Source organism: Bradysia coprophila, unplaced genomic scaffold (assembly GCF_014529535.1).
Source record: "Bradysia coprophila strain Holo2 unplaced genomic scaffold, BU_Bcop_v1 contig_138, whole genome shotgun sequence".
NCBI lineage: Eukaryota > Metazoa > Arthropoda > Insecta > Diptera > Sciaridae > Bradysia > Bradysia coprophila.
In genome coordinates, this window is record NW_023503409.1 from 9,621,574 (window position 1) to 9,647,456 (window position 25,883).

The following is a 25,883-nucleotide window of genomic DNA, read 5'->3' on the forward strand; positions in this document are numbered from 1 at the left end:
CTATCTTTCAGGGAAAAAAAATTTTTGAAATCGGATTTGATTTACTCAAGATATCGACGTGACAGACGGACAGACGGACAGATAAAATTTTTATTGCAGATTCGTCATCTATGAACATAGGCAAACACTTTGCCCTTACCGTCTGCTTCGAATTCCATCAATTACACACGGCATCGTAATCCTATAAGCCCCTTTGTACTTCGTACGGGGCTAAAAATGAAATAATAACAAAGCGTTTGAGTCAAACTTTTTATTTTACAAAAAAGAACCAAATCAATTTACACCGCAATAGCACCCACCAATAAACGATTTTTCGGCGTGCAATCTTCCGGCACCAGTCTCAGTAGTTGAACTTTGTATCCGCATTCTTCTGCCATTAATTTGCGATCTGTGTCCACCACATCCATACAGAATTGACCCTGTTCGCTCTTCTCCACGTTACACTCTCCTTTATTTACATCATGAGCCTGGTCGGAACAATGTGCGATGTGCATGTACTCCGTATCGAGGATACCTCCATCAGTTCTGAATGTAGCACTACGTGGATATTGGATGTGTGGAATGGTATGGATGCCACCGTAACAACATGGACAACATACAAAATTAGCTCTCTGATTTATGCAAAGCGATAGAACAATGTCGGTGGCCACTCCGCACGCATGCAGCGAACAGCCAATGTTAAACGATCCAATAAAATAGTCCAAGTTGCACTGAAACAAGTGAACATTGTCCAATTTTAGCAAATCCACCCGTTCTCTAGCACGCATCAACGATTCCTCTTTGTTTTCCAGAAGAATGATCTGACAGTCCGGCAGCAGGTATGCCAATAAAATCCCTAAGTGTCCTGCACCACTACAAAAATCGACGATACGGTCACCGGGCTTCTCTATCGTTAGAACACATTGCGCCAAACATTCCAATTGATGTTTCTTCCGGTTTAGTCGTTTTTCGGGAAGCTTTCCGCCTTCTGGTAACGCTTGATATGGTACAGTTGACCAATTGATTTGATTGGTCACAGTCATCGGAAGACTTGCTATGTTTAGATTCAACGCGTTCACTTTATCCAGCGATGCGATGATCTCCGATTGTTTCGTGAAAATTCGAGCTTTCGGCTTGTATCGTTTCGGATCGCTTTTGTACAAACTTTCGAACTCTTTTGACGGGCAGTTGTACGCTATGTCGTCAGCAACCACCAATTGATTTTGTAGAAGAATGGATGAACTTGATTTGAGTTCTGCTTTAGCTCTCAACGCACTCATCCACTTTGTCGTCAATGGTAGCGACATCGACAGTGATTGTGTATTCGGTAGAGTTTTGAACATGAGGAAGTAGCATGCGTACATAATTATGTCGACCAAATGAACGTCTTGTCCTTCGGCGAACGTGTGTGGAATATTCAATTGGTCTTGGGGAGTGCTGCTTGATATTTCAACAAAGTTGGCCTGCAAATAAATGAATAAGACAAATTAATAATCACCCACACACCCAGCCACAGATTCTCTGTTTAACAAGCAATCAGAAATTCGAACCCGACGTACCTTCGATTTTCGTTGTTTATTGAGTCGAGGAGTTTTCTCGCGTCCATCCACACCAAACTGTTCGAATTGCTGCACTAGCTTCGCCTGCGTTGTCTTCTCTTTGGCCAGATCTCGTGCCACCTTGTAGACATTGTGAATGCGCACCGGCAGCGCTAAATGTTTTTCGAATCTCACAAATTCGTCAAACAGTTGAAACGATTTCTTTCCCTCGAAATGCTTCGCGTTTAATTTGAGGACGGTGTCGGTGCAATTGATGACGTCGATTTCACAGAACTTTGTCCACGTTGATGTTTCAGATGGTGCTTGAAGGCAGCCTTCCTTAAACCCTAGCAACTTGTTCGCTTCATTATCGTTCACTAACTTGACCAGGCCTCTACAAACGGCACACAGACCGGCAATAACACATTTATCATTTACTATGACTGGATACTTCACTAAGGCCGCAGCTTCATTTTGAAAGTCAGAATTGCTCCCGTCTATTACGTGGAACTTAAACCCACTGACATCGACGGTAATTTTTGTTGAATTGTCTTTTGGCACCGATCGAATCAGATAAATTGAAATGTTTTCGTCACAACGGATAAATCGGTACACGAACAGTGTCACATAGGTTTCGATGGTCACTTCAACTTTGTTCTTATTTACATCCGATAAAATTTCCAAATAAATTTTTCCGGCCATTTCCGTTCACCCTATTCCACCAGTAGAGTCTTTAGACGGTGTGTCCTAATTGACGTTGAATTTTTAGCGTTGTCTGTCGATCCAGAAACCGTTGTCGCATAAACGAAACGAACGTTGATGCTGAGCCGACCAGAAATAGAATTCCTTGAAATTTCCAGTAATTGCGTTCGTCTAACCAGGCGACTTTATCGCAGCTCCGCGATACCGTCTCACCACTTTTACACCGGAGAACTTCTTTGTTGTTCGTATGCACACAGACTCCTTGACTCTTGCTGGCTATTTCGTAAGCTGTTTTGGCAATTCAAAATTCGGACTTTATTTCACCGAAACGTTAGCAAGAAATGTTCCACTCACCTGTACAAGGATGACAATCCTGAATTATTGTGTAGTCCTCCCGGCGCCAACAAGTTGAATTATCTTCAATGATGAATTGCTTTTGACGATGTGTTCCTGTCCAATTCGATTCAATCACCAATACGAGAACAGTTAATCTACAAAAGAGAACGAATGCACAAAAATTTTAGATCAATTAGCGACGACGACACGAACAGCTAGACGTACAGAGCAAGGCAGCTGATAGCTAATATCATTCGCTTTTTAGGACATGTCTCAATCATTTTTCATGAAATGATGAAAACAAGTTCTTAAATTTTGATATTTTTAATGTGATGACAACATGTGTCAATGGTGCGTCAAATTTGACGAATAACATTTTCGAAAAAATTCGAAGTGACGGTCTTCGCTCTAGCAAAAATTCATTAATCGAAAAAGTGAACTCGCTTCTAACTTTTAAAGATCAACACGATACAAACATAGGAAGAAAACATTGAATCAATAAGAAAGAAATCGGATAACACACTGATGACTGCGCTCCGCTACTCGGACTAATATGAAAAATACTATTCGTACCACGGACTAAAAGTCTTTTTTAGCGTTTTCGATTCCAGACCTCGCCTTCGGCTCTGTCTGGAAACTTCTCACACGCTAAATAGTACATTGAATGACAAGGGGCGAAAGTAAAAAAATTCAACCGTGTGCGAGAGTTGGAGCCCGCGCCGAAGGCAAGGGCTCTAATCGCACAGGTTGAATTTTTTTACTTTTGCCCCGAGTCGTTCATACTATTTTTTTTGATACCAACATTGAAAATTGATACGTATCGCAAACATCGCAACAAAATGTTGAAAAAAAGGCATTTAGCCAGAAAATGCGGGGGTCCAGGGGGCGGCAGCCCCCTGGCATATGAAAAATTTAATAATTTAGCCATCACAACAATAACACACACAAAAATTAAGATATAACTAACAAATCATTCAGTAACAATAAGTATCAACTTTGTATGCTAATTTCAATAAGAACACTGGCGCACAGTGTTTTACAATTTTGATCAAAGTATTCTGCATAATATGAGCGGATTTTGTTGACAACTCGACTCATTTCTCTCATTTTCTGTGACGTCAGTCACTTTCGCTGTTCGTTCAGTTGCGTTCGCTCTTCGTTAAGTACTTTCTCCCCGTGGGATGCATTTTTTAACTTTCGCCCCTCATATGCGGGGCGAAAGTATCATTTTTCAATGTTGGTATCAAAAAATGGTTATTTGTGTACCTGTTTTGGACGATTGATTTTAGGCAATTTCGCGGATTGTAGGCCGAACGAAGTGAGGCTTACAAGCGAAAGTGCCTTAAATCAACCGTCCCAAACAGGTGCACATGTAAGTTTTCATGCAGAGGGTCGGAAACCCGAGAAAATTCGAAAAATTGCCCTCATTTTCGGCCCCGAAGCATGAAAAAAGACTTTTACTCCTAGGTACGAAATGTACTAGTGCACAACATAGGTGAGACAACAGTAATTTTGTCATCTCAGTAGAAACTTTGGAAGCCTTTGTTGTGAAAAATGTTTTGTTGACTTCGGGATAAAAATAGAAAATTTTATTTTTTCGGGTGACTTATGGTCCTCGCTAAGCTCTGGCCGCAAACAACACTTCGAACAGAAATTTTCAACTTTCCTTCCCTAAGCTAACAATTGACTATAGCTGAAGGCTTAACGGGTACTGTATCTTCAGCTAAATGATTTTTCATGGAGTTATTTCCTAGCAAAAGTGAAGATGTAATAATGACTCTTGCTCCTTAACATTCTCCTCTCGTTCAGCAACCGTAAATATTGATCTCTCACAGACCTCAAGAATGTCTGTTACTTCTATCGATTTAAGAATTTTTAACACATGAATCTATTACTTCATATACTACGACTTGGGCTAAAGTACTTTAGTGCAACGTATTGCTTCCATTTCAAGTCATTCGAAGATTTTGAAATTTTTTTCTTAGTAGCTGTTTAAACTAAATGGTAAAACAAATGCAGCAACAGATTGAGGGTGAATCTGTTCAAGATATTAAACAGAATTAAGTAATTGACTTGATAATTATCGAGGTGGAATAGTTGATGTAAAATAGTTGCAAAGAGTTGCAATCGAAACAATCGAAACTATAAGAAAATTTGGTTCGTTTAAGTTCATAGCTCCCGAAGGTGCACCTGCACCGACCAGTGACCATACTCTATCTGAAGTTCTTTCAGTGGCGCACCTTCCTGCAAACTTTCACCATTTTAACATGTTTTATTTTGTTCGATGTTTCCAAGATATCGTTCTTAAGCAAATGTTCTAATTTTATTCATATTTTGACACAGAAATTTCATTGTCTTCGATTGTGCCGATTTGAAATTGGCTCGTCACTGTAAAAATTTGTTTTTTTTTCATACAAAATTGTACTCTTTTTGGCAGCTGTCGCTCGAACCTCGAAGCACTACTGCTTGAACTTGTAGATGAGTGAAAAATGTCTCAAAAATGCTTGAAAATTTAACCCATGCAAAATCAAGGCTGTATACTTTGGGGAGGTCACGCAGACCGCCATTTTATTAGATACGCGGGAACACACCACTTCTTATGATTTTACATGTAAAAAATTTCACCACATCATCAAGACGACGCGAATCATCAGAGTAGGTGAATTTTTGTATGAAATCGGCCATTTTATCGTCAACTGTGGTGTGTAACCCGCGTATCTGTATCTGCGTGACCTCCCCAAAGTATACAGCCTTGTGCAAAATGATTGAAAAATGTTGACATAATAGTCATTTGTGTACCTGTTTTGGACGATTGATTTTAGGCAATTTCGCGGATTGTAGGCCGAACGAAGTGAGGCTTACAAGCGAAAGTGTTGACATAAAATGTTGACATAAAATGTATGAATCATCTGTCAAATGTTTTTCGTGCTTGATCTAAACCTGATGTAAACGCTTATTTTTCAAGCACTTTTCCAAAACTAAGTGCTGGCCTTAAAAAATTAATACCTTCACCCTGGTTTTAATAAAAAAAAATGAATGCGCAACAGAAATGTGACTGAATAAACGAAAAAATAATTAAAATGACTTTAAATAGAGACGACCTGAGAACTCGTAATTCAGTTGAAATTGAATTTTAGCGACAAACATCCGACAATGAATTTAACTTTTCTGCCTCTTTTGGTCGCTACTATGTTTATGTCTGCGACTGCGGGTAATACAATTCTTTTTTTTTCTGAAAAGGCCACAAACAAAATAACAACGACAACAAAATTATTTTTTTTTAAACCTAGAAGCTGTCGGAAATGTTGATGGCTGCAGACCGATGGAGTGTTCCCTGACAGGCATTCTCTGTCCCATTGATTGGCCCGTGCAAGTCGATGAACGACCCTGTCGCTTGGAACAAATGATTACAAAGGGAAAAATGTTGGAAGGAACAATAATAGTGTGTTGCAAAGGCTGAAGTTGGCTGCTAGGAACCTCTCACAATGATACACAAAACCACACATTTTGTATAAGGAAAGTGTCGCTTTGTGAGTCATTGTGAATCGCGCCAGGACGAGATTCCTCATTACTGTTGTAAAAAGGAATCCAAATAAAAATGTTTTTCTGGAACGTATGAAATTTCTATTTACGGTTTCTTTGCTTTTACTTCACCTTCGGCTCGGATATGGAAATACTACACTTGTCAAAACAACACTCTACAAACCTCGTTGCTTAAAGTACACTCGAAAGTTTGGACCGTTGACGGCAAAAAATATATGTTAAAACTGATGAAGTAAAAGATTTTGTAGCAACTAAAAAATCTGATCAAACGATATAACAGAATCGATAATTACACCTAGCTCATATGGTTGCTGTCTGTGAAAGGCTTTAAATAAAAAATCCGTCTTTTACGCGAAGAATTCGGTTCAGGTCAGTTTTGTTCCATAATGGAATTCGTACGCTCTACATTCTAAATCAGAAACAATTATTTTGTCCAAAATCATCTAACTGTACGACCATGAGCTGATCATCGGCAGCAATTCTTGTTTTAATATGGCACTGGATAGTCCAAAAACGGAAATTTTTCGTGACACAATTTTTGAATGCCGCCCACGCTCTCATCGATTGAACTGCTACTGTTTCACCGTTTCTTTTATTGTGTGCATATAATAAAGTAGAGCCAGATGTAAGAGTTGTGTGATGTTTTACCTGGCTCACATATGTTCAAATATGTAAACAAAAGTTGTCAGTTCCATTTCATCGAAGCAATAATAATACGAAATACAGACGTAGCACCGGTTTGTGATACTATTTCGATATTAGTTTGTCTTAGAAATTTTCCGTTTCTGCTTACAACAAAAACTTTGGCTTAATTAGCGAAAACAGTCTAACTTGCGATTGTATTGATTGAATAATCGAAGGTAGAATATTGAGTAGAAATGTCCCGTACTTTTAAAATTTGCTTCAACGATGGATCAGGCAATAAGGAGGTGTTTGTTGTAAAGCCTAATTCAGAGAACTTTGGAAGTCTGGTAGAAGAAATATACGCTCGTAAGCCGGAGTTAAGGAATAAGCCGTTGAAGTGCCATTACGAAGGTTAGTTCCGTACGGGTAATTGTTGCATAATATGCATAAAGAACGATGATGTCACCATGAGACAATTTTTGTTTTTTATTTGTTTATATATTGACTGTAACTACGTGTCGATGTACGATCACGAGATACGGATATTGGATGACAGATTTGATCAGAAAATTAAATAATTTTTGTTAAACGTACGTAGCTGAACCAGATTGATAGATTTCGAATTAATTCTGTCTTACAGACTCCGATGGAGACAAAATCGTCATCGCCATGCCATCGGATTTTGATCTGTTCTTAGAGCAAAATATCAATAAAATATTTGCTGAGGAGAGTAGTGAGGAAACGGTATGGAAGTCACTAAACCCGTCACTGTTAAATACCATCCCAGCTGCACAAACTGCTAATCCAATCGTTGCTAATACCGAGCCGAAACCATCGATCTTTATTGACGAAATACGTAAAATTCGTCACGAAAATATCCTTTGCGACGTTTGTGACAAAGAAGTGTATGGCTTTCGGTACAAGTGTCTCGATTGTGAGGAATTCGATATGTGTATGGATTGTGCACCGAAGCAAATTCATATGGAGCATCTTGTGCTGCGCATTACTAATCCAATTGAAGGAGAGAAACACTTCCACTTACACGTAACGGATCCGGAGGAAAATTAGATATTTCGGTGGAAAGAAATTGCTTGAGGACTTGCTCGACCCTTAGTTTTATATAAAAAAAATTGCGAAACTTTAAACACCTTTTGAATTCTGAATCTAGTAGTAATTTGCCTTCAGCCAACAACACAAGATAAAACAAACATGTCCATGCAAACACTAAATCTGATAAATTAATATTTTAACATTTTCCATGTCACATTCCACTGTCATCAACTTTGAAAAGGTGATGAGATACTTAGATCAGTTTAAATTCTCGCACAGTAAAATTTGCCTAACAAACTCTTTGAGCTGGAGGACTTAAGTTTCCTTCTTTGATTGTTAAGTGTTGCAGCTTTAAAATATAAATTGAAATTTAAAAAAAATCTTTCTTTTGCTTCATGTGACCAATTTCCGATGTTTCGGGTAATCTGAGACTAGTCAGCATTTTCCCGAATTTCCTTAAAAATATTTTTGGGGAAATTCATGAAAATATGTTTTCCGTAAAAATAATCTTTGGTAAATCGGCAACGAGTTTCCTTCCATTCTTTTTTATAGACAATGGAAAAGAGGCTAAACAACAGCGGCGATTTCTTTTGTTGTTATTATTAATAATCAATTCGGTCATAAACGTTTCACAGCACCAATTATCACGTTGCTCAAATTTATTTGTTGATGGCATTGATGAATCACGTAATAGATTTGGACTTGAATTTCCATCCCACCGAATCGCTATTTTATGTGCCAACAACGCATTAGCAAAAACGAATTTATTTTATATAAAAAAAAACTTTCAACAAAATCAGAAAAAGAAACATTCCGCTTAAACAATGAACGGTCAGATTGTGCTAATTATGGCCACCAACCATTGCAAGTTCATCGATCGTCATCTTAGTAATTATCACATTTTTAAATCGTTTTCATTGTACAAATACATTAGACCATCCGCTCTATTATGTCATCTATGGATCGGCTGCTGGTGCATTTTGAAAGAGATTGTCGTATTTATCTAGATTCTCTTTGTCGAATCGGTACAGATTGCGAATAAAGTCCTGGTATTGTGACGATTGCAGATTACTCGTATCGGCCAGTGCTGAACGATCGTCGAATACTTGTTCGCTTGCTGGTATGTTTAAAAATGTTTCATTCTTTTCGTCGCAAAATACTACAGCTACTGCAGCGGATAGAAGGAGAATCTGAAAGAAATGTTTGGGTTACACAGCGAATGTTTGAAAGCATTGAACCGGTGAAAAGAAAAATGAGAAAATTTTAAATTTTCCGTGTTGTCAAATTTTTGAATTTTTCGAGGTTTTCCGAAATTATTTCTTAAATTTGCCGTTATGTGAAGCCTAGATATTCATTGTACCACTCTGGCTAATGCCCTCTTGTATAGCGAAATATATGTTTAAACAAATGAAGTACAAGATTATATGTGCAAAACTGCGTCACGAAACTATTTGGGAAGTAAGTTCAACAATAGAAGTACTAGATTCGATATGTTCGATATTCGACTTGTAAAAATTTCAATTGCTTGCCGTCTATGAGAGATAAGTATTAGAAATCGTACATTAGGATATGGTAGCCAAGTTTCACAATTTTTTGGTTTAAATACAATTTTTGAAAGAGAAAAAAATTCTCATAATCAGGAATAGAAAGTGATCTATCCATAAATTCGTGCAGCTAAATTTTTTGGCCTTAACTTATCGATCACTATTTTAGCTTTTAAAAAAAAATGCAAAAAACAGAACCGTCTCACCAAATACGAAACTCACTTTAAATATCACTTCCATAGCAATAGCACAATTAGAATAAATTTTTGGAAATAGAAAAAATTGCAAAATCTTTTCTTTTTTTTCTTCTTTACTGTGTTGCGTGGAGGACACAATCAACTGATCTCGATAAATCGTTATGCAAAACTGTCGGCTCGCATATGAAACTTACAAATTTATAGAAAATTATCCGTTCATCAAATTCGTATTGGCTGGTGGAAAATATTCATGTTCCATTCGATGATGTTAGGCATGTGATTTGTTGCTATATTCGATAATATGATAAACAATTAAAAATTTGTTTTAACATTTACGAAAAAAAACTCCCATTCAAGGTGATATTTTACGTTCATCTTGCTTGTTCAATCATTGGTTCCATCATATAGCATCTTATAAAATCCGCTAACTTTTAACTGCATAGCTACACTATTTCGTTTGATCCGGGTGTATAATGCGATTATAGACTCAATTAGTGACTGTTTCGGTAAAAATGTTCCAAATACTAGTGCAATATTTGATTGAATTCAGAAAGTGGAAAGGGATTATGCTAGCTAATTGCGAAGGAATTGAAGTTTGATTATTGTTTCGATAATCATTGATCATTGATAAAATCGGCATTCTTCTCTAATTATATTGCAATACACGATACACCTTGAAGATTGAACATTTTGTAATAGACTATGCCAATCATATTTAACCAATGATGCCATTTTAAAGGTCATCAATAGTGGTGACTTTATCACTATTTTATTTTACCGGAATCATGCACACATTCAAATAGAAGCATTTCCGCCAAAAAAATCATTTTTTAAATTAACGGACAAAAAAATTTCAGTTTTGTGGTGTCACTTACGACTATCTTCACAACAGACATGTCAAGAATTTTGTTTACCTGAATGGTAACATATTTTTGTATGTTTTCTTCACATTTTACCGACTATATTAGCGCGAAACGTATTGCAGGCAATTTCTAGGCACATAAAATTAAGGAATTGAACACTGAATGGCACAATTCACACCAAATTACTTTTAAAAATGAGATTTTCACAACACCCACAATGTTTGATCAAATTAATTTGTCTTTAAAATTATTTCGGAGAATTTGTCCTAAATTCTGTTTAAGACACTAGCATGAGCACACTCGGAACTATTTTCTGTGCGAAATTTAAACTGAATCACTTTGTTTTACGCGAAATACTACCAATTTTCGACACAAACTTGTTTGAGATTTAAAATTTACTGTCCCGATTTGACATTTCATCAAAACAAAATTCAGTGAATCAGTCAAAACTGGATGAACTGAGTGAACAATACTACTCATACTACTGTAATTGCAAAGTGGCAAACTTAAGACCTTATGTGGAATTTGGGTGGAAAATGGCGCAAATCACATATTTCAGGAATTTATAAAGTGAAAAATCTTTCCGGTTTCAAGTTTTTTCGTCAAAAGACGAGACATGGGTATCTTTATTTTCAATTTTTAGCTGCTTTATGTAAAAAAATTGAGAAAAAAAATCATTTTGGCGTAGTCTATTGTATTCGATGATGTCTCGTGAAGTAGGTGTCGAGATCATTTGGCTTTTCTTTGTTCATCTAAAGAAATATCCCGAATTTTCTCTAATTTCTAATTTACCCTGTAAATACGATCTGAGCATAGCATTGAACCTTGATTGCAGATGCTATGATCTGAGGAAAGTTAGGTGCCGAATTGATATCTCGCCTTAACACTAGCAACTAGCAATTATTTTAGGTTATTTAATACGAGTCATTGTGTACATCGTTGCAGCTGCCAAACACGCTGCAACTGCCCAAATTATGAACATTGAGTGAACTTTAGGACGTTGCCAATGCGATACATCGCTAGGAAAATTCTGGAATTTGCGTCATTTCGCTTTAAGGCTTATAAAATGAGCTACATCATAAAGGCTACACATTTCAGCTGTCTATGTGAAGCTATATTTTCATATGGGTATAAGAGTCAGGGCCTATTTTGGGTATTAATATTCCCGAAAGTTCCTTAAAGTCCCGAAAGTGCTTGACATCTGGTTTCTCTTATATAAGTACCATCCAATTGTAATCGATTTAAAGCTTAAAAACATTTTAAAAAACCACCAAAAAGGCTATAAAAGCATTTCGACGTATTGTTATTGAAAATAACGAGGACGACCAGCTGAAGAAAAAGCATAAAAGTGTTCATCGAACTCTTGATACACAGGCTCATTCTTTAATTGACTGAGGACATTGATATAAGTAATCTAAGTAAGATTTAGTTTATTTTAAGAGAAGCTGAGAAAATACGTTTTTGAATAAGTTAAGTCTAGAAGTTAGGCAGTACTGGCACAAAAATAACAGAGATACATTTGTGTCTTTCATTCTCAAACGCCTTAAATTTAGCTTCAATTTTTTTATTTGAGCTGAATTTCTAACATTTGGCAATTTTGATTTTTAGAATTTTAATTCGACGTAAAACTAGAAAATTGTGTGAAATTTCACCACATAAAATATAAGTAAAAAATACTTTTCCAAGTTGTCCAGGGCCTTTTATAACATACAAGCTCGGAGGAAAAATCCACCCCAGTCCCACATCGTTCCACCCCACTTTTTATAAATCCACCCCAGTGCACCCCACCTTTTACAAATCCTCCACACAAAAATTGTAATGAGAGTGCTGTATAGCATCTATCATAAAATTTGCTCAAGGACCATATTTTGTGAAAAAAAGTCTCGCTGCGCGGCATAAATTCTAGAATTTTCTTTCAGTATTAGGTACTTCTGTGCTTTTCAGAGCTGTTATGATGTGTTCATCGATAGATAATCTGATTCTGAACCGGAAAATAATCGCAATTAACTTAGTAAGTTTTTAACATCTTTTTTTTATTGATGCAGAACGGTTTTCTGATAAAGAATTATACTACGGCGTGCCTCAAAAATATTTTTCAAATAATAATGAAATGAAATCAACGATAGTTATTTACGTATCTGTTGTGGACGGTTTATATTAGGCAATTTCACGAGTGAAAGTACCTAAGATAAACCGTCCACAACAGATGCGTACACAACTTTTCATGCTGAGGGCCTAAATTACGAGAAAAATTCCGTAATTTATTGCCAAGGTATGAAAGGGTGTTGACCTTGTCGTGTATTAGCCCCAATTATTACAGAAAATGTTGTTTCTGAGTCATAGTCCACGAATACAGATCTGTGTGTTTGGAAAAATATGGTCTAAGATCTTCACTAATCTCCACAGAAAAAAAATATTTTTTTTTGAAAAAACTCGATTTTAATTGAAAGACGATTCAAACGAGCCCAGATCGCCGAACCATTGTACCCGATTTTCACCGAAATTGGTTGAAGTTTTGGCGATAGGTTTTTTCCAAGGTAAAATGAAATGTCAAACCGTCATCCATAGAGCCATAACCTCAACACTATTAACAATGTAATTGTCAAAATGACAAAGAAAAATAAGTTGTGGTTATGGTTATGTGACATCGGTTCGTGTTCTGTTCATTTTGTTCGGCTTAACCGTTGCTTGGAAGAAACCTATATCATTCTTAATAGTAGATTATTCACCTTTGTCCTCATGTTTGTTTAGACACTTGGGGAGTTATTGCATGAGCCGAAGGCGAATGTTATAACCCCAAGTGTCTAAACAAACATGTGGACAGAGGTGAATACGCTATTTTATCTACCGACGGCGAAATAATAGCACTTTTTCACTGCAATTATTTCATCTAGGTAGATAAATGTCAATTTTTTATATCAATTTAGTATGACCAGTGGTCACCACGCATATGACGGAAAAATTTCGCCTTCGGCGCTTAAAAGCACAATTTTCATGTTTTTCAAAATCTAAATATTTCACGTAGCAACCAGGTTAAAAATCGAAGCGTCTGAAACGGGCCCTTTTGCTAAAAAAAATAGGGCCCCTAAAATAATTTCCACCCCAGTCAAAAATGCTTATAAAAGGCTCTGAAGTTGTCTGCCGAAATTGCAATGCCTCTGTTACACAGTCAACCATCTTTTTGATTTATAAAAAAAAAAATTGATAGAAGTGCATTTCATGTTCTCTTACAATTGCTAAAAGTTTCTTATGTGCAGAATGAGCACCAGCTGAATATCACCAGCTGGTGTACAAACAAAAACACTTTGTGTTGTATACAATTCAAAGTCAACCTACACACAGTGCATTTCTACGTTAACGTCATCTACGCGCACATAACACGTATGAATGAAGTATGAAGTAAACACATTGTTAAGAATGTGTTTTGATTGTTTATCATACAATAAGTGTGTGTTAGCAGATCCAGCTGGTGATATTCAGCTGGTGCTCATTCTGCATATGAAAAATATTTACAGGCTGTATATAACAAAATTATGCAAAATACTGATGAAGTAATAGATTTATCCTTGATATTAGTTAAACAATAGAAGTACCAGATTCGATTTATTATAACAGTCATTTGGTTGTCGTCTGTTAAATGCCTTAGATTTTGTACCTATGTACTACATAGTATGTATCTGTTCTGTACCGAATTTGAATCTAATGTGAATTTAAACTCTATCTCGCGCTACTTTTTTGAATGTCAATTAAACTAAATTTCGAATTTTGATCTGCTGAAACATCCGAAACAGCTGTAGGCAGAAATGCAGTAAATATATTCGTATGTATGTACGTGGTTGTGGTTTATTTTGTTTTTCCGTTCTTCTTACCAAGCTCGAGTTTTGCTCCTAGCAATACACATAGAAGAAAATAATTTGTAATTAAATTGAACAGTTTTGTTAACCGCCAAGAACTTAGCCTAATAAATTCAAGATTTGCATAATCCGTGACACTGGTCACCCCAGGATTAAAGGATTACCCGAAATAGTAAACATCACCTGATCAGACTCTGAAGCTTAATTTGAAAATATTTACCGAGTGAGATTGTACACTGAAGTTGTCATGTCTTCTCTGTTGAAAATATCTACAGGTAAATCGTCATTGTGTCTCTCCCTAATTGTACTTGTTGTTGACGAAGGTTAAACCGATGTCATTTTCTATCTTTTTAACTTTTTTTTTGGCCTAATGTCTAAAACATACGAATTATTTAGCTTTCGTGCTGATTGTTGATTAAATTTGTTGTTCTGTACTGACGGTACTTAGAAACATTTAGCGACGTGCAACCATTAAACATTACGAATGTGAACTTTGACCCTACACACCATTATCATTGAATTCACGTAACGCTGTGCCTTCTGATAGCTAAACGAAAACATTTTTTATTCTAAAACAAATAGTGCAACGGATCGTTGCCACAACCAATCGCTTCTATTCCGATGCCGCTAAATATCCGAAAATTACAACACATTACACGGTTCATCCAAGGGAATCGGATCCACGATGGAAAGGTAAGAGAAGTCATAAATCACGAGAATAATTACTATGACTACTGCATGCAAGCTCTGTGTTTCGTACAATGTTAACCGAATGGTTTTGTTCATTGAACCACCTAGATGTGGACATGGAACGTTTCGCAGATGAAGCTGACATTTTGATTATTGGTGGTGGACCTGCTGGAATGTCTGCGGCAATAAGAGCCAAACAATTAGCTGACGAACAGGGAAAGGTAGGTGTGAAACAAGGAGCGGCAAGAATATGATTCTGATCGCACGAAATTGGTTTCCAAATTTTTAGGAACTGAGAGTGTGTGTTGTCGAGAAGGCTGCGGAAGTGGGTGGTCACATATTATCTGGTGCTGTTATCGATCCAAGAGCTCTAAATGAATTAATACCGGATTGGAAGGAGAAAGACGCACCACTAAAGACGCCAGTTGTTCACGACACATTTTCGTTTCTTACCTCGACTGGTCGATGGCCCATACCAATATTTCCGGGTAATTTCTTCAATGAAACGAGCTCGTGAATACGATTTCATCAATGTAACCGTTTAGGCTCACCAATGGATAATAGAGGAAATTACGTTGTTCGACTGGGCCATGTTGTCCGATGGCTCGGTGAACAAGCCGAAGCTATGGGCGTTGAAATCTATCCTGGTACAGCGGCATCCGAGATTTTGTATCACGAAGATGGCAGTGTGAAGGGTATTGCAACGAATGATCTTGGTATCGCCAAAGATGGTTCACCGAAAGACACGTTCGCAAGAGGTATGGAACTGCACGCAAAAAGCGTAATATTTGCGGAAGGTTGTCGGGGCCATTTGACCAAACAATTAATGGCAAAATTCGATCTGAACGCTTCCAACGAACCTCAATCTTACGGCATTGGATTGAAGGAAGTCTGGGAAATCGATGCCAGCAAGCACAAGTAACGTCAACAGTAAATTCTCGAATGTTTCAATTGTAATTGTGATTATGCTTCTAGGCCTGGTTTGGTCGAGCATTCGATTGGCTGGCCAATGGATAAAAATACGTACGGCGGATCCTTCCTATATCACTTGAACGAAGATACTCCCATTGTTGCAGTCGGTTACGTTATTGGCCTGGACTATAGCAATCCATGGATCAGCCCTTTCCAAGAGTTTCAACGATTCAAAAATCATCCAAAAATTCGTCCAATCTTCGAGGGTGGCACCAGAATCGCTTATGGAGCTCGAGCAATTAATGAGGGCGGATTCCAGAGCATCCCGAAATTAACATTCCCTGGTGGATGTTTAGTTGGCTGCGCTGCCGGTTTTCTAAATGTACCAAAAATTAAGGGAACACATTACGCGATGAAAAGTGGTATGCTTGCAGCTGAAAGTGCTTGCACTGAAATATTTTCCGAATCTAAGCAAGAGACTGTTGGACTCGAACCGAAATCATATCCAGATAAGTGAGTCACTTTCGCCTTTGTAGACGGTCTGATCGTTTGATTGATTTATGTTTCTGCCAGAATCAAATCGTCGTTCATTTGGAAGGATCTGCACAAGGTCCGCAACTTTCGACCAGCATTTCACACATCCCTTGGCCTGTACGGTGGCCTTGTCGGTAGTGGCTTCTCCATGTTCTTGGGCGGTCGAGAACCTTGGACTTTATCACACGGTGGCGCAGACCATATGAAGCTAAAGCCAGCGAACGAATGCAAACCGATCGATTACCCGAAGCCTGACAACAAGGTCACATTTGATCTGTTGTCGTCAGTTGCCTTGACCGGTACGAATCATGAAGGTGATCAACCGGCGCATTTAACTCTCAAAGATGATTCGGTTCCTGTTGCAACGAATTTGGCTATTTATGCAGGACCAGAAGCCAGATTCTGTCCGGCGGGAGTTTACGAATTTGTAGCTAACGATGAGGGTGGCAACCAAAGACTGCAGATAAACGCTCAAAATTGCATACATTGCAAAACGTGCGACATTAAGGATGTTACTCAAAATATTAACTGGGTCGTTCCAGAAGGAGGCGGCGGACCCGCATACAACGGCATGTAAAACGAATTTTGTTTCTTAAAAAATTAATTATTTTTTGCACTGGTTGTCACTTTACGAGAATATACAAGAAATTTACAGAAAAAAACGAATTTTGTTTAATGTTAGCGAAGAGTCTTTCTCGAACTCCGAACCATTTGTGGCCGTAAAGAAGTAAGACACAATTCTCTGAAAATATGAACGATCGCATGTTACTGTCATCTCTGCCGTAATTTGCATTACGCCAAAACTTCAGGTGATTTTTGTAACTTTGGGAACAAGCGGTCTCCGATTTTAATGAGATATAGCTCGTTGGATTCGTCTTTCAATTCTAGGAAACATATATCTTTCGCTTTTTCGAAAAAAATTTATTGCAACAAGCTATCACTCATTAAAATCGGAGATCGCTTGTTCCCCAATCGCCTGAAGTCTTGGCGAATTTCACTCTCAACAATCTCTTTAGTAGAATGCAAAACAAGATCCCAAAAAAATATATGTGAATAGCATGAACATGAACAGTGTCCCACCCTTGATCTGACCTGACCACCTGACTATATAGTCAAACCTTATCTCCACATTCATGACATTATTTACAAACAATTTTTTGAATAAGTGTACAGAGAGCAATATTGCTATCACCTGAATCGTCATCCAAGCAATACAATACACAACTACTGCTTCGAACTTAACTCTCAATTTGGAAAACACCGCCTGCCACCACAATTTCGAAAATGTTACTCTCTCGCTCCGGTTTTCCTAGTCTCTCCCATTTCCATCAACATCTGTACTTATATACCTACATTATGCTCACATATTATGTGCCGAACCGATACGCATAAAATGCTGGAGAGCGAATAAAGAGAACAGGACAAGTGAATTGTAGATTTTCCGTACAGCACGGTCTCAGACGAATTATTTGGTGAAAACGACCGCACCGCATACGAAATATACAATCAGTTTTCCGCACACACAAAAAATTATCAATTTTCTTGTCCTTCAAGAGTGTTTTGTTATCAATAATGTTGCTGGAAATGTGTTATTGAATTGTAAGGAAAAGTTCGTGTACAACTTGTAAAATGTTAAATTTCGATACCAAGTGGCACAATTTCTGGAGTGTGCTATCATCGTTCAACAACCACACGGTGTGTATTTAGATGTTACAATAAATATTTACAAAATTGCCGAAAAGTTAATGTTTCGGTGTGAATTATGGCGAGTAGACATTAGAGCATTGATTCCAATAACAACAACAACAACAAAAAATCAATTTGATGATGTTCACCCCGACATGTGAGCTCTCAAGTGCGAAATTACACTCAAACTCAACGCATTAATTTGGTAAATAATGTTGTCGGTGGTTGGTTATACAATCCATGAAAAGTAAACTTTTTTTTAGTGAAAATTTTCACATGAAACATCAATTGCATCATTAACGAGAGACAGCTTAAAATCTCTCAACTTGTCTGTCTTGAAGATGATTTTTTTTTTCATTTCCAAGCTTACTTTTTTTCTGTTGCAAGATTATAATTAAGCAACGTTGTTGTATATGGGATAAATATTGTATAAATTTGAATAGCAATTTACGAAAGTGTACGTGTTAAGGGTTCACGTATAAAAATATATCTGACGAAAAGCGGTCCCGTCATTAAAAACTTGCACATCCCTGTTTTTTTTCACACTATCAATTTTACAGCGTTTTACAGTCACGTCATGTGAAGAGTATTTTCTTAGTTTGTTAAAGGGAATTGGTTGAGCTTTTCCAAATTATAACCTTTTTTGTACTACGAATGGTTTTTAGGGTAACTATCCCACCATCTATTATCGAGAACGACGAAAAAATAAGCGAAATGTTTGAGATATGCAATGCATATTATGCATATCAGTTAAGGGGACTCTAATGAGAGGTAGTCTAGTGTATGTGAAGGATGCTAAATTTCGTTAGATTCACGACGTAGAGCACATCTGCTTCATATATTGGGGTAGTATTCATATGTCATAAGTTGCAAACAGTGGTTACTATGAAAAATTAATCCTCTGGCAGGTGGTAGGGATTAAATTTTAAACCAAGAAAAACTTGTAAACATTTTTATCTGCCCGTATGTATAGGATTAATCTTTCACTGACGACAGCCATGACCAATATAATTCCTGAAAGTTTTACTTCTTTAGTAAAATTTTAAAGCCAGCAGGGCTTTCAGTGATGAAAAATCTACTACTTCATTAGTTTTAGCATTTCTACTGATGAACTGATGTATAGACGATATTAGCCAGAGTACAACGTCGTCATTGTCGATAATAGATGACGTAACCGGCTGAAAAAGATTCAATAATAATAAACCAACACCCATTTAAACAGTCGCCACATATATTTCAATGAATGAGCAATGAGCATCTGATATTCATGCCGCTGGCTGTACGAAAATAAAATCCAACATCGAAATTTTTTTATTTTTTTTATATACAAGTTGATACGACAACAATAAATTTGTAACCGTCTGTCTAGTTAGATATACCATTCAATTACAGAGAAAAATTTCGTTTCTGCAGTCAGCATTTCGGTCGGTAGAGATAAATATATACAGAAAATTTTTACGAAAAATAAACTTCTGCTCTCTAATCATTCTAAAATGTTTATCGGAAAATTATGAAAATTTGGCATTTTATTTCTGTTTCGGATTGTAAACAAACGGGAAGACGAAGGTGAGGAAAAATTTACATTACAGTTTATGACTTATTCACCTCCTCGCGGTCATCTTCAAGGTTAACAAAAAAAACGTTTCCAACAGAAACACGAAAAGGAAAATGTGTTACAGAGTTTACAGTGTGGTCTCGATGGATTGCTAGCTCACCAATCCCGTTACTTAAATGTTGTTAATGTATTCATCATTTGGTATTTGGTAAAACAAAATAAAATGAATTCTCGAACGCACGAATTGATTGATTTTATGACAAACTGTTGATGTTGTCGACATATTCAAAAATATATTTAGATAACACGCCATGTACGTACACTTTGCACATAAACGAACAATATGAAAAATAAAAATTCTTACACAATCGTACCATGGTTCCACATTGAACAAATTGTAAACGACGATTCGTCTGAATTAATTTTTATTCGAAGGGTGAAAATTTATTTACTCAAAATGGTATTAGTAACCCAATCAATAGAAACCGATATTTATTTGGTTGGTACGAATATAGACCAGATGTATACATTACATAGTGTTATACCGATGACAACCACTTCTCGTGTTGAAATATAATTATAAATTTCTCCGCAGGATAATGTCTTGTCCAATTGGTTCAATTACTTTCAATTCGAATTTATTTGATCGAAGTTGTTGTAAAAGAAATTCAACTTCCACTATGCAATAATTTCATATAACTAAAAAGAAACCACAAGTAAACGAGGCGAGGGGAAAATATTCATAGAAAATCCTTTCTCAGTCAAAAATCCTCAGATTCGTAGAAAATCATCAGAGAACAAAAAAAAATCCTTTGAAAATCAATCCAGAATCAGTAAAAAATCCTCTGAAAACCCTTGGAAAACGTGATGAAAATCCTCGAAAATCCTCAAAAGACTGTCTTTTCCAAAATCCTTTGTCAATGAAATTTACATCTGTCCCTCGTGACGAGATGTCTTGAACAATCTCCACGTTTATAGAATTAGACCTTAGACCTGTGGCAACGTCAACATCTTAAAATATGGAAAACACGTGAACCCGCCCAATAAACTTAGCGAAATGTGGAACGTACCACTGCTATCGCAAAATTGCGATAACTTCCAGTCTGTACATTCTGCACCGAAAAGTTTCCTCATGACTCCAAATTAGCACTAGGGTAGAACTAGGTTGGTTGGTGCCTATATCAGGCAAAATTCAGGAACAGTCACACAACAATAGGAATGAACAAACTGAGACAAATAGTTTATGGACCGGGTGTATGAAACGTTGGGTATAAGAATAATCTAAAAGACATTTTCTCGCTACATGCATTCAGAATTTTGTCATATGTAAGTCCTGGCCTAATTTTATAAGATTCTTAAGTTATTCATTTTGTTTCAGTTGTTTTTCAGCTAGTCCACTTATACAAAAAAAACTTTTTTTATCTTTTGATTAAGATTTCCCCCTATATGCGTGTAACTATTTTAGCCGTATAAACAACTGAAGAACAGTTGAAACGAATTAAAATATTATTTGTGTATCTGTTTCGGACGATTGATTTTAGGCAATTTCGCGAGTTGCAGCCCGAACGAAGTGCCTAAAGTGCCTAAAATCAATCGTCCAAAACAGATACACAAAAAACTATTGAGAGTCACCGACTGCAGTAAAATTAAACTCTCTGTCTAATTGGATCAGAAAAGTGTTAAAACATAAATTTCGGGCCGTAAATTTAGATCAAAAGAAGTAACGAAATAAAGAAGTCTAGCTTTCCGTCAAAACATAAATTCGGAATGCAGTGTGGCCTGTGTTCTATTGCACCACCTTCTTACACCACCTTGCTCGACTTTGTATAAAAAATTTGGTTTTTTGAAATTGAACAGAATGTTTACTGAACTCGTTGTAAACATACTCAGCATTAAGAGCATACCTTTGAGCGATATGTAATCTTATTACCGTGTATTACCATACCGGTTCACTGTATACGCCTCGTTTCTAAAGAATCATTTTGTTGATAAATAGTATTTTACATGACTAGTGATAAAAAGGTGAAAAGTACAGTTTTCATGTGAAGTTTGTTGATCCGAGGCGTAGCCGAGGTGAATAGACACACTAAAACGAGACTTTTCATTTTTATCCCGAGTTATGTAATGGATTTTACATGCTGAGGGCGTCGAAAGTAGTGCTTGAAACATGAAAAGTACTGCTTTAGGCGCATGTAGCATGTAAAATATATTGTAAGTGCAGCAAGGAGTTCTCAATACTCATGCTCGAGCAATATTATTTCTGGGATGACTACTGGATATCTTCCTTTTACAAATATTTTAAGGCACTCGACTCTTATTTTCATAAAATTGGTACCCAATTGAACCAAAATATAGTTCAATTGAGTTATATTGTTAACCCTCGACTAAAAACTAAAAACGTTCGTTCCATTAGAGAAATTCCCAGAATTAAACCAAGCAACAGACTCTCTAACCAGAAATACATTTTCACAGGAATAAACGAAGCGCCATGCAAGCGCTTCGATGGCTTCCCGGCTTATGTGGAGGCCTCGGACCCGCATTAATACCACCTGCTCACATCGCTATGCTCTGGTTTTTCTGGCAGAACTATGCTCGATATGTCGATCAACGCTTTTGTACATGCTCATGCTGGGATACTGTGTTCAAAGGTGTGTGTCCTGAGGTGTGTGCATATGTTTATTGATACATATTCTTTTACTGGCAGGTACATACGAGTCCGGAATTGCGTCATACAAGCACATGTACTTTAATGCGACGCAGAATTCGTTAAAGATATGGGTACTAATCGTGCTTGGAATTATTGCAATGTACGAGTGCATCAAGCTGTTGGTATTTTTGATCATTCAAAACAAAGTTAGATATTCGATGGTTGTACTGTTCAGTTTATCGATTTTTTCCCACTATTACGGCTGGTGGGCTTACATCAACTATTACAATGACGAGTACTACAGCCAGTGGAATCACCAATTGTTTTTTAGTGTAAGTAGAATTATTGATCATCCAGTGACCTCTGTACAGAAAGGATAAAATTTGCCATCTTCACCAACAGATAACCGAATTGATTTCGACTGGTATCGTGATCCATTTAGCAAACATTGATAATCAAGTGACTTCACGTAAGACATTTTCCATTGTTGGCATTTCAATTTTGCATATTATGGCTAGTGGATTTGATCAATTCGTTTCGAATGTATTCAAGGGAGAAGGCTATCCACACCAGGTGAAATTTCGTTATACATGTGGTGATTTCATTGACGGACTATTACCCATAATTTAAATGTAAAATTTCCGCAGGTTGTCCGAGATATAGGATTCATGGTTCCCGATGTGCTCCATTTTATATTGCCGTTGTGGCTGTTACGTACGACTCGTTTAGAAAGCTACACCACACGACCGTTTTACATCGATCGCAACATTCGCAGAGATTTGATTGCGATGCTATGCATTGTCGCCATTTCATTTACATTTTGTTCCTTTCTGTAGGAGTTAGTATGGTAGTACCATAAACAATGCTCACAACTATAACTTAATCAAAAACGTAGAACTCTAGTTGGACTCAGTTGCAGTGACAAAAAATTCGTTTAGTTTAGTTTAGTTAGTAGATATGTGACCCATAGAGTAACACGAGAGAGGTGGACAGAGAGCTAGTTGGCAGCCAAAAAAAATAGGCGCTCAGTCGTTACCATTCGCCATTTCTGATGTCATTTCTCGGTGTAACTCACCGATGAGACCGATGACTTTGCCTGAGGTAGATTATCTTTTCTTTAGATAAATGAGGAGCCATAAGATTCTGTGGCAAGTCGAACTCTACAAAGTCATCGTCTTGAAATATTAGATTAGTTTACACCAGTTTACACCTACAATGCATAAATTACACATATCCGAGCTATCGTAGAAAAATGTCATAAATCTTCCATATCATAAAGAATTATCAATTAAAAACAGAAAATACCCCAAATGGTATAATTGTAGTATGCAGCGCAATACAGTGCGTTTTGTAGTACCTTAAAATAAATTGATGTCATTAAACAAATAAATCATTTCTTGTATAGTTAGAGATAATCAATCCACCAGCCATTCCTCAAATTTATTTTTTTAATTTTTTTAAAAGTAAACGAAACAAATTTCCAATTGTGACAATGGAAATGATTTTCTTATCACTTGAGCGACAATAAACGTGTTACAAAGTGAAAGAAAGGAACCGGATTACTGGGTCAATCAAATACGTTTTAACCTTTTGGAAACGGTTGACTGTTATCGATAAAGAACGACGACAAAAATGAGCGATGAGATCAGGCTAATGTTCCTGTATATAATAAATGTTAACAGTTCATGAAGTAGTAGATTTTGTAACAAACACTAAGCGATACTTTAGACAAAATAAGTTGTTGATTCTATAAACGATCACCGTTTGTGAAAGGTTAGAAAAAGTGGAAAGTTCAAATTTCGAGAAAATGAAACAGGAAAACCGAAGGGAAAAAAATAGAAAAACGAAGAAGCCGAAAATTTCCATAAATAATTTTTGAAACGTTTTTCGTTTTTATTTTTTAAATATTTTCGATTGAAACGGATGTGCAGAAAATAATATTTTATACAGAATTTGTAATTCAATTTTTGTAAACCAAAAATAATATTTAAATAAAACAAAGAAAAATAAATAAATAAATAAACGTTAAAATAATGTGCCAATATGTTGAACTTTCAATTGTAAACGATGACCTCCGACGACTATCGTCACCATACGAAATTCAAAATGTGGAAAAACTTTTAATAATTTTTTGAGAATTTGGAGATTTTTTGGAGAATTTTGATAAATAATTCAAATTATCGAAAATAGGCTCTGATTTCACTTTTGAAACCACCATAGTTTTTGGCTTTGCTCACACCTTCCAGTACTTAACATAATTTTTCCTCTACCTCAAGGCTGATTTTCTATCATTTCAATGAGTCAATTATTGTGAATTTTTTTATTATTCACAATATTCGTCTGGCTATCGCTTATATGTGTATTGCCTGAGTAAGAAATGTTACACCAATATTGTAAATGTTCGATATTCAAGTTCAATGTAAAATACACGCAAAAGTCATAAAATCAATAGAATTTTGAGTCATGTGCACAATACGAGAAAAACTACATTATCTTCATAGAGATACGATTGTCACCAGATAAAATTATTCCAAATGCAAAATAGAAATTATCTCCTAATGCAACAAAAACTTATCGGCAATTAAACCATATTATCAGCTCGATCAGTCAATCCATCAATAGATAAAATCGAATTCATTTATTTGGTTCGCATTTATGCTTAAAATTAGCTAACTTCTTGCTTAGTCCAACTGCACCATTTAACACTCGCGTCTGGCAGAGAATTGTCTTCATCACAATAAATTAAAAAAAGCTTTGTCTCAAATACAGTAACCTGAAAGATGATCAAGAAAAAATCATTTACCTTGCAAACACCACCGGTAAACAAAGTGGGCGGGTGAGTATTTTAATTGAGAAAAAGAAACGATTTTGCGTCAATTTTACCAAGGTAAAAATATGGGCGGAGGTAATGGTATTCAGACGCGCGGCGTACCACAATAGTTCGATGCCAAGGACATCTTTTTTTCACACGGTTGACTATGATTTATTTGTGTTTCACAAAATGTTGTGCCTATCACAAAGCAGATGGCACAGGTCTCTAAGCAAATTTCTCAACGTGCGTCCCGACTTTGTCTTAGTTATCTCCATAACCGACAAACTGCAACCACCATCGGAAACAAAACAAGCATCTTTAAGCGCATTCTGTTGGCGTGGCTCAAGGTTCGATAATCGGTCCTCTGATGTTTATTATTTACATGAATGACGTACTGCAGCTCGATTTTCTTGGGAAAATATTGCTCTACGCGGACGACACAGTTCTTTACTATGCTGCTGATTCTCCAGTCGCTCTTGAACAGATGATGCAACACGACATGAGGTCGCTTTATAAATGGCTAAATCTGAATATCCTAACTTTGAATGCCCGAAAAACATGCTATATGACGTTTGGCCGAGCGAAAACTCTCCCCGATTTCAACATCAAAATTGACAACGTTAGCATTGAGAGAGTTCGCAAGTACCGATATCTTGGACTTATTCTGGATGAGAATCTAACGTTCGATCAACATGTGGACCACGTCAAAAAGATGATTCGGCCATTTATACCACTCATGTGGCGCAGTGGTAAATATATCCCAACTGAAAAGAGGAAGCAACTGTTCCATGCCTATGTCCAAAGTCACCTGATTTAT

General features: G+C 36.7%; 4 protein-coding genes across 5 annotated transcripts; 3 read left to right on the plus strand and 1 right to left on the minus strand.

The window, feature by feature from the left end:
* Positions 1-231: 231 nt before the first annotated feature.
* Positions 232-2,913, minus strand: LOC119074006 (glutathione S-transferase C-terminal domain-containing protein homolog). The gene is made up of 4 exons (XM_037179940.1): positions 2,781-2,913; positions 2,574-2,710; positions 1,539-2,507; positions 232-1,442 (listed from the first exon to the last, which is right to left on the minus strand). Exons 3-4 carry the CDS (start codon positions 2,217-2,219, stop codon positions 279-281), a joined length of 1,845 nt encoding a protein of 614 aa, XP_037035835.1. The 5' UTR covers positions 2,220-2,507; positions 2,574-2,710; positions 2,781-2,913; the 3' UTR covers positions 232-278.
* A 3,947-nt stretch (positions 2,914-6,860) lies between these two features.
* Positions 6,861-8,137, plus strand: LOC119074048 (sequestosome-1-like). Of its 2 annotated transcripts, none has more exons than XM_037179994.1 (3): positions 6,861-7,133; positions 7,363-7,850; positions 7,891-8,137. In XM_037179994.1, exons 1-2 carry the CDS (start codon positions 6,977-6,979, stop codon positions 7,788-7,790), a joined length of 585 nt encoding a protein of 194 aa, XP_037035889.1. In that variant the 5' UTR covers positions 6,861-6,976; the 3' UTR covers positions 7,791-7,850; positions 7,891-8,137. The 2 variants fall into 2 exon arrangements, with proteins under 2 accessions (XP_037035889.1, XP_037035890.1); XM_037179995.1 differs by having other exon boundaries at positions 7,363-7,841; positions 7,888-8,137.
* Positions 8,138-14,205: 6,068 nt separating this feature from the next.
* LOC119074008 (electron transfer flavoprotein-ubiquinone oxidoreductase, mitochondrial) lies at positions 14,206-17,028 on the plus strand. The gene is made up of 7 exons (XM_037179941.1): positions 14,206-14,505; positions 14,813-14,923; positions 15,029-15,141; positions 15,210-15,408; positions 15,466-15,838; positions 15,896-16,345; positions 16,406-17,028. The coding sequence occupies exons 1-7, from the start codon at positions 14,478-14,480 to the stop codon at positions 16,941-16,943; spliced, it is 1,812 nt and encodes a 603-aa protein (XP_037035836.1). The 5' UTR covers positions 14,206-14,477; the 3' UTR covers positions 16,944-17,028.
* A 734-nt stretch (positions 17,029-17,762) lies between these two features.
* On the plus strand, positions 17,763-23,226 carry LOC119074040. The gene is made up of 5 exons (XM_037179986.1): positions 17,763-18,061; positions 22,080-22,255; positions 22,312-22,586; positions 22,657-22,827; positions 22,902-23,226. Exons 2-5 carry the CDS (start codon positions 22,096-22,098, stop codon positions 23,088-23,090), a joined length of 795 nt encoding a protein of 264 aa, XP_037035881.1. The 5' UTR covers positions 17,763-18,061; positions 22,080-22,095; the 3' UTR covers positions 23,091-23,226.
* Positions 23,227-25,883: the final 2,657 nt, after the last annotated feature.

What these genes read in the sequence shown, in the direction of transcription:
- LOC119074006 (XM_037179940.1), bottom strand. Translation starts at nt 2,219, where the DNA reads ATGGCCGGAAAAATTTATTTGGAAATTTTATCGGATGTAAATAAGAAC. An exon ending in ATAAACAACGAAAATCGAAG is followed by an intron (nt 1,443 to 1,538) that starts GTACGTCGGGTT and finishes ATTTATTTGCAG; the next exon opens with GCCAACTTTGTTGAAATATC.
- LOC119074048 (XM_037179994.1), top strand. Translation starts at nt 6,977, where the DNA reads ATGTCCCGTACTTTTAAAATTTGCTTCAACGATGGATCAGGCAATAAG. An exon ending in GTTGAAGTGCCATTACGAAG is followed by an intron (nt 7,134 to 7,362) that starts GTTAGTTCCGTA and finishes TCTGTCTTACAG; the next exon opens with ACTCCGATGGAGACAAAATC.
- LOC119074008 (XM_037179941.1), top strand. Translation starts at nt 14,478, where the DNA reads ATGTCTTCTCTGTTGAAAATATCTACAG. An exon ending in TCTGTTGAAAATATCTACAG is followed by an intron (nt 14,506 to 14,812) that starts GTAAATCGTCAT and finishes TAAAACAAATAG; the next exon opens with TGCAACGGATCGTTGCCACA. An exon ending in ATCGATGCCAGCAAGCACAA is followed by an intron (nt 15,839 to 15,895) that starts GTAACGTCAACA and finishes TTATGCTTCTAG; the next exon opens with GCCTGGTTTGGTCGAGCATT.
- LOC119074040 (XM_037179986.1), top strand. Translation starts at nt 22,096, where the DNA reads ATGCAAGCGCTTCGATGGCTTCCCGGCTTATGTGGAGGCCTCGGACCC. An exon ending in CTGGGATACTGTGTTCAAAG is followed by an intron (nt 22,256 to 22,311) that starts GTGTGTGTCCTG and finishes TTTTACTGGCAG; the next exon opens with GTACATACGAGTCCGGAATT. An exon ending in ATCACCAATTGTTTTTTAGT is followed by an intron (nt 22,587 to 22,656) that starts GTAAGTAGAATT and finishes CTTCACCAACAG; the next exon opens with ATAACCGAATTGATTTCGAC.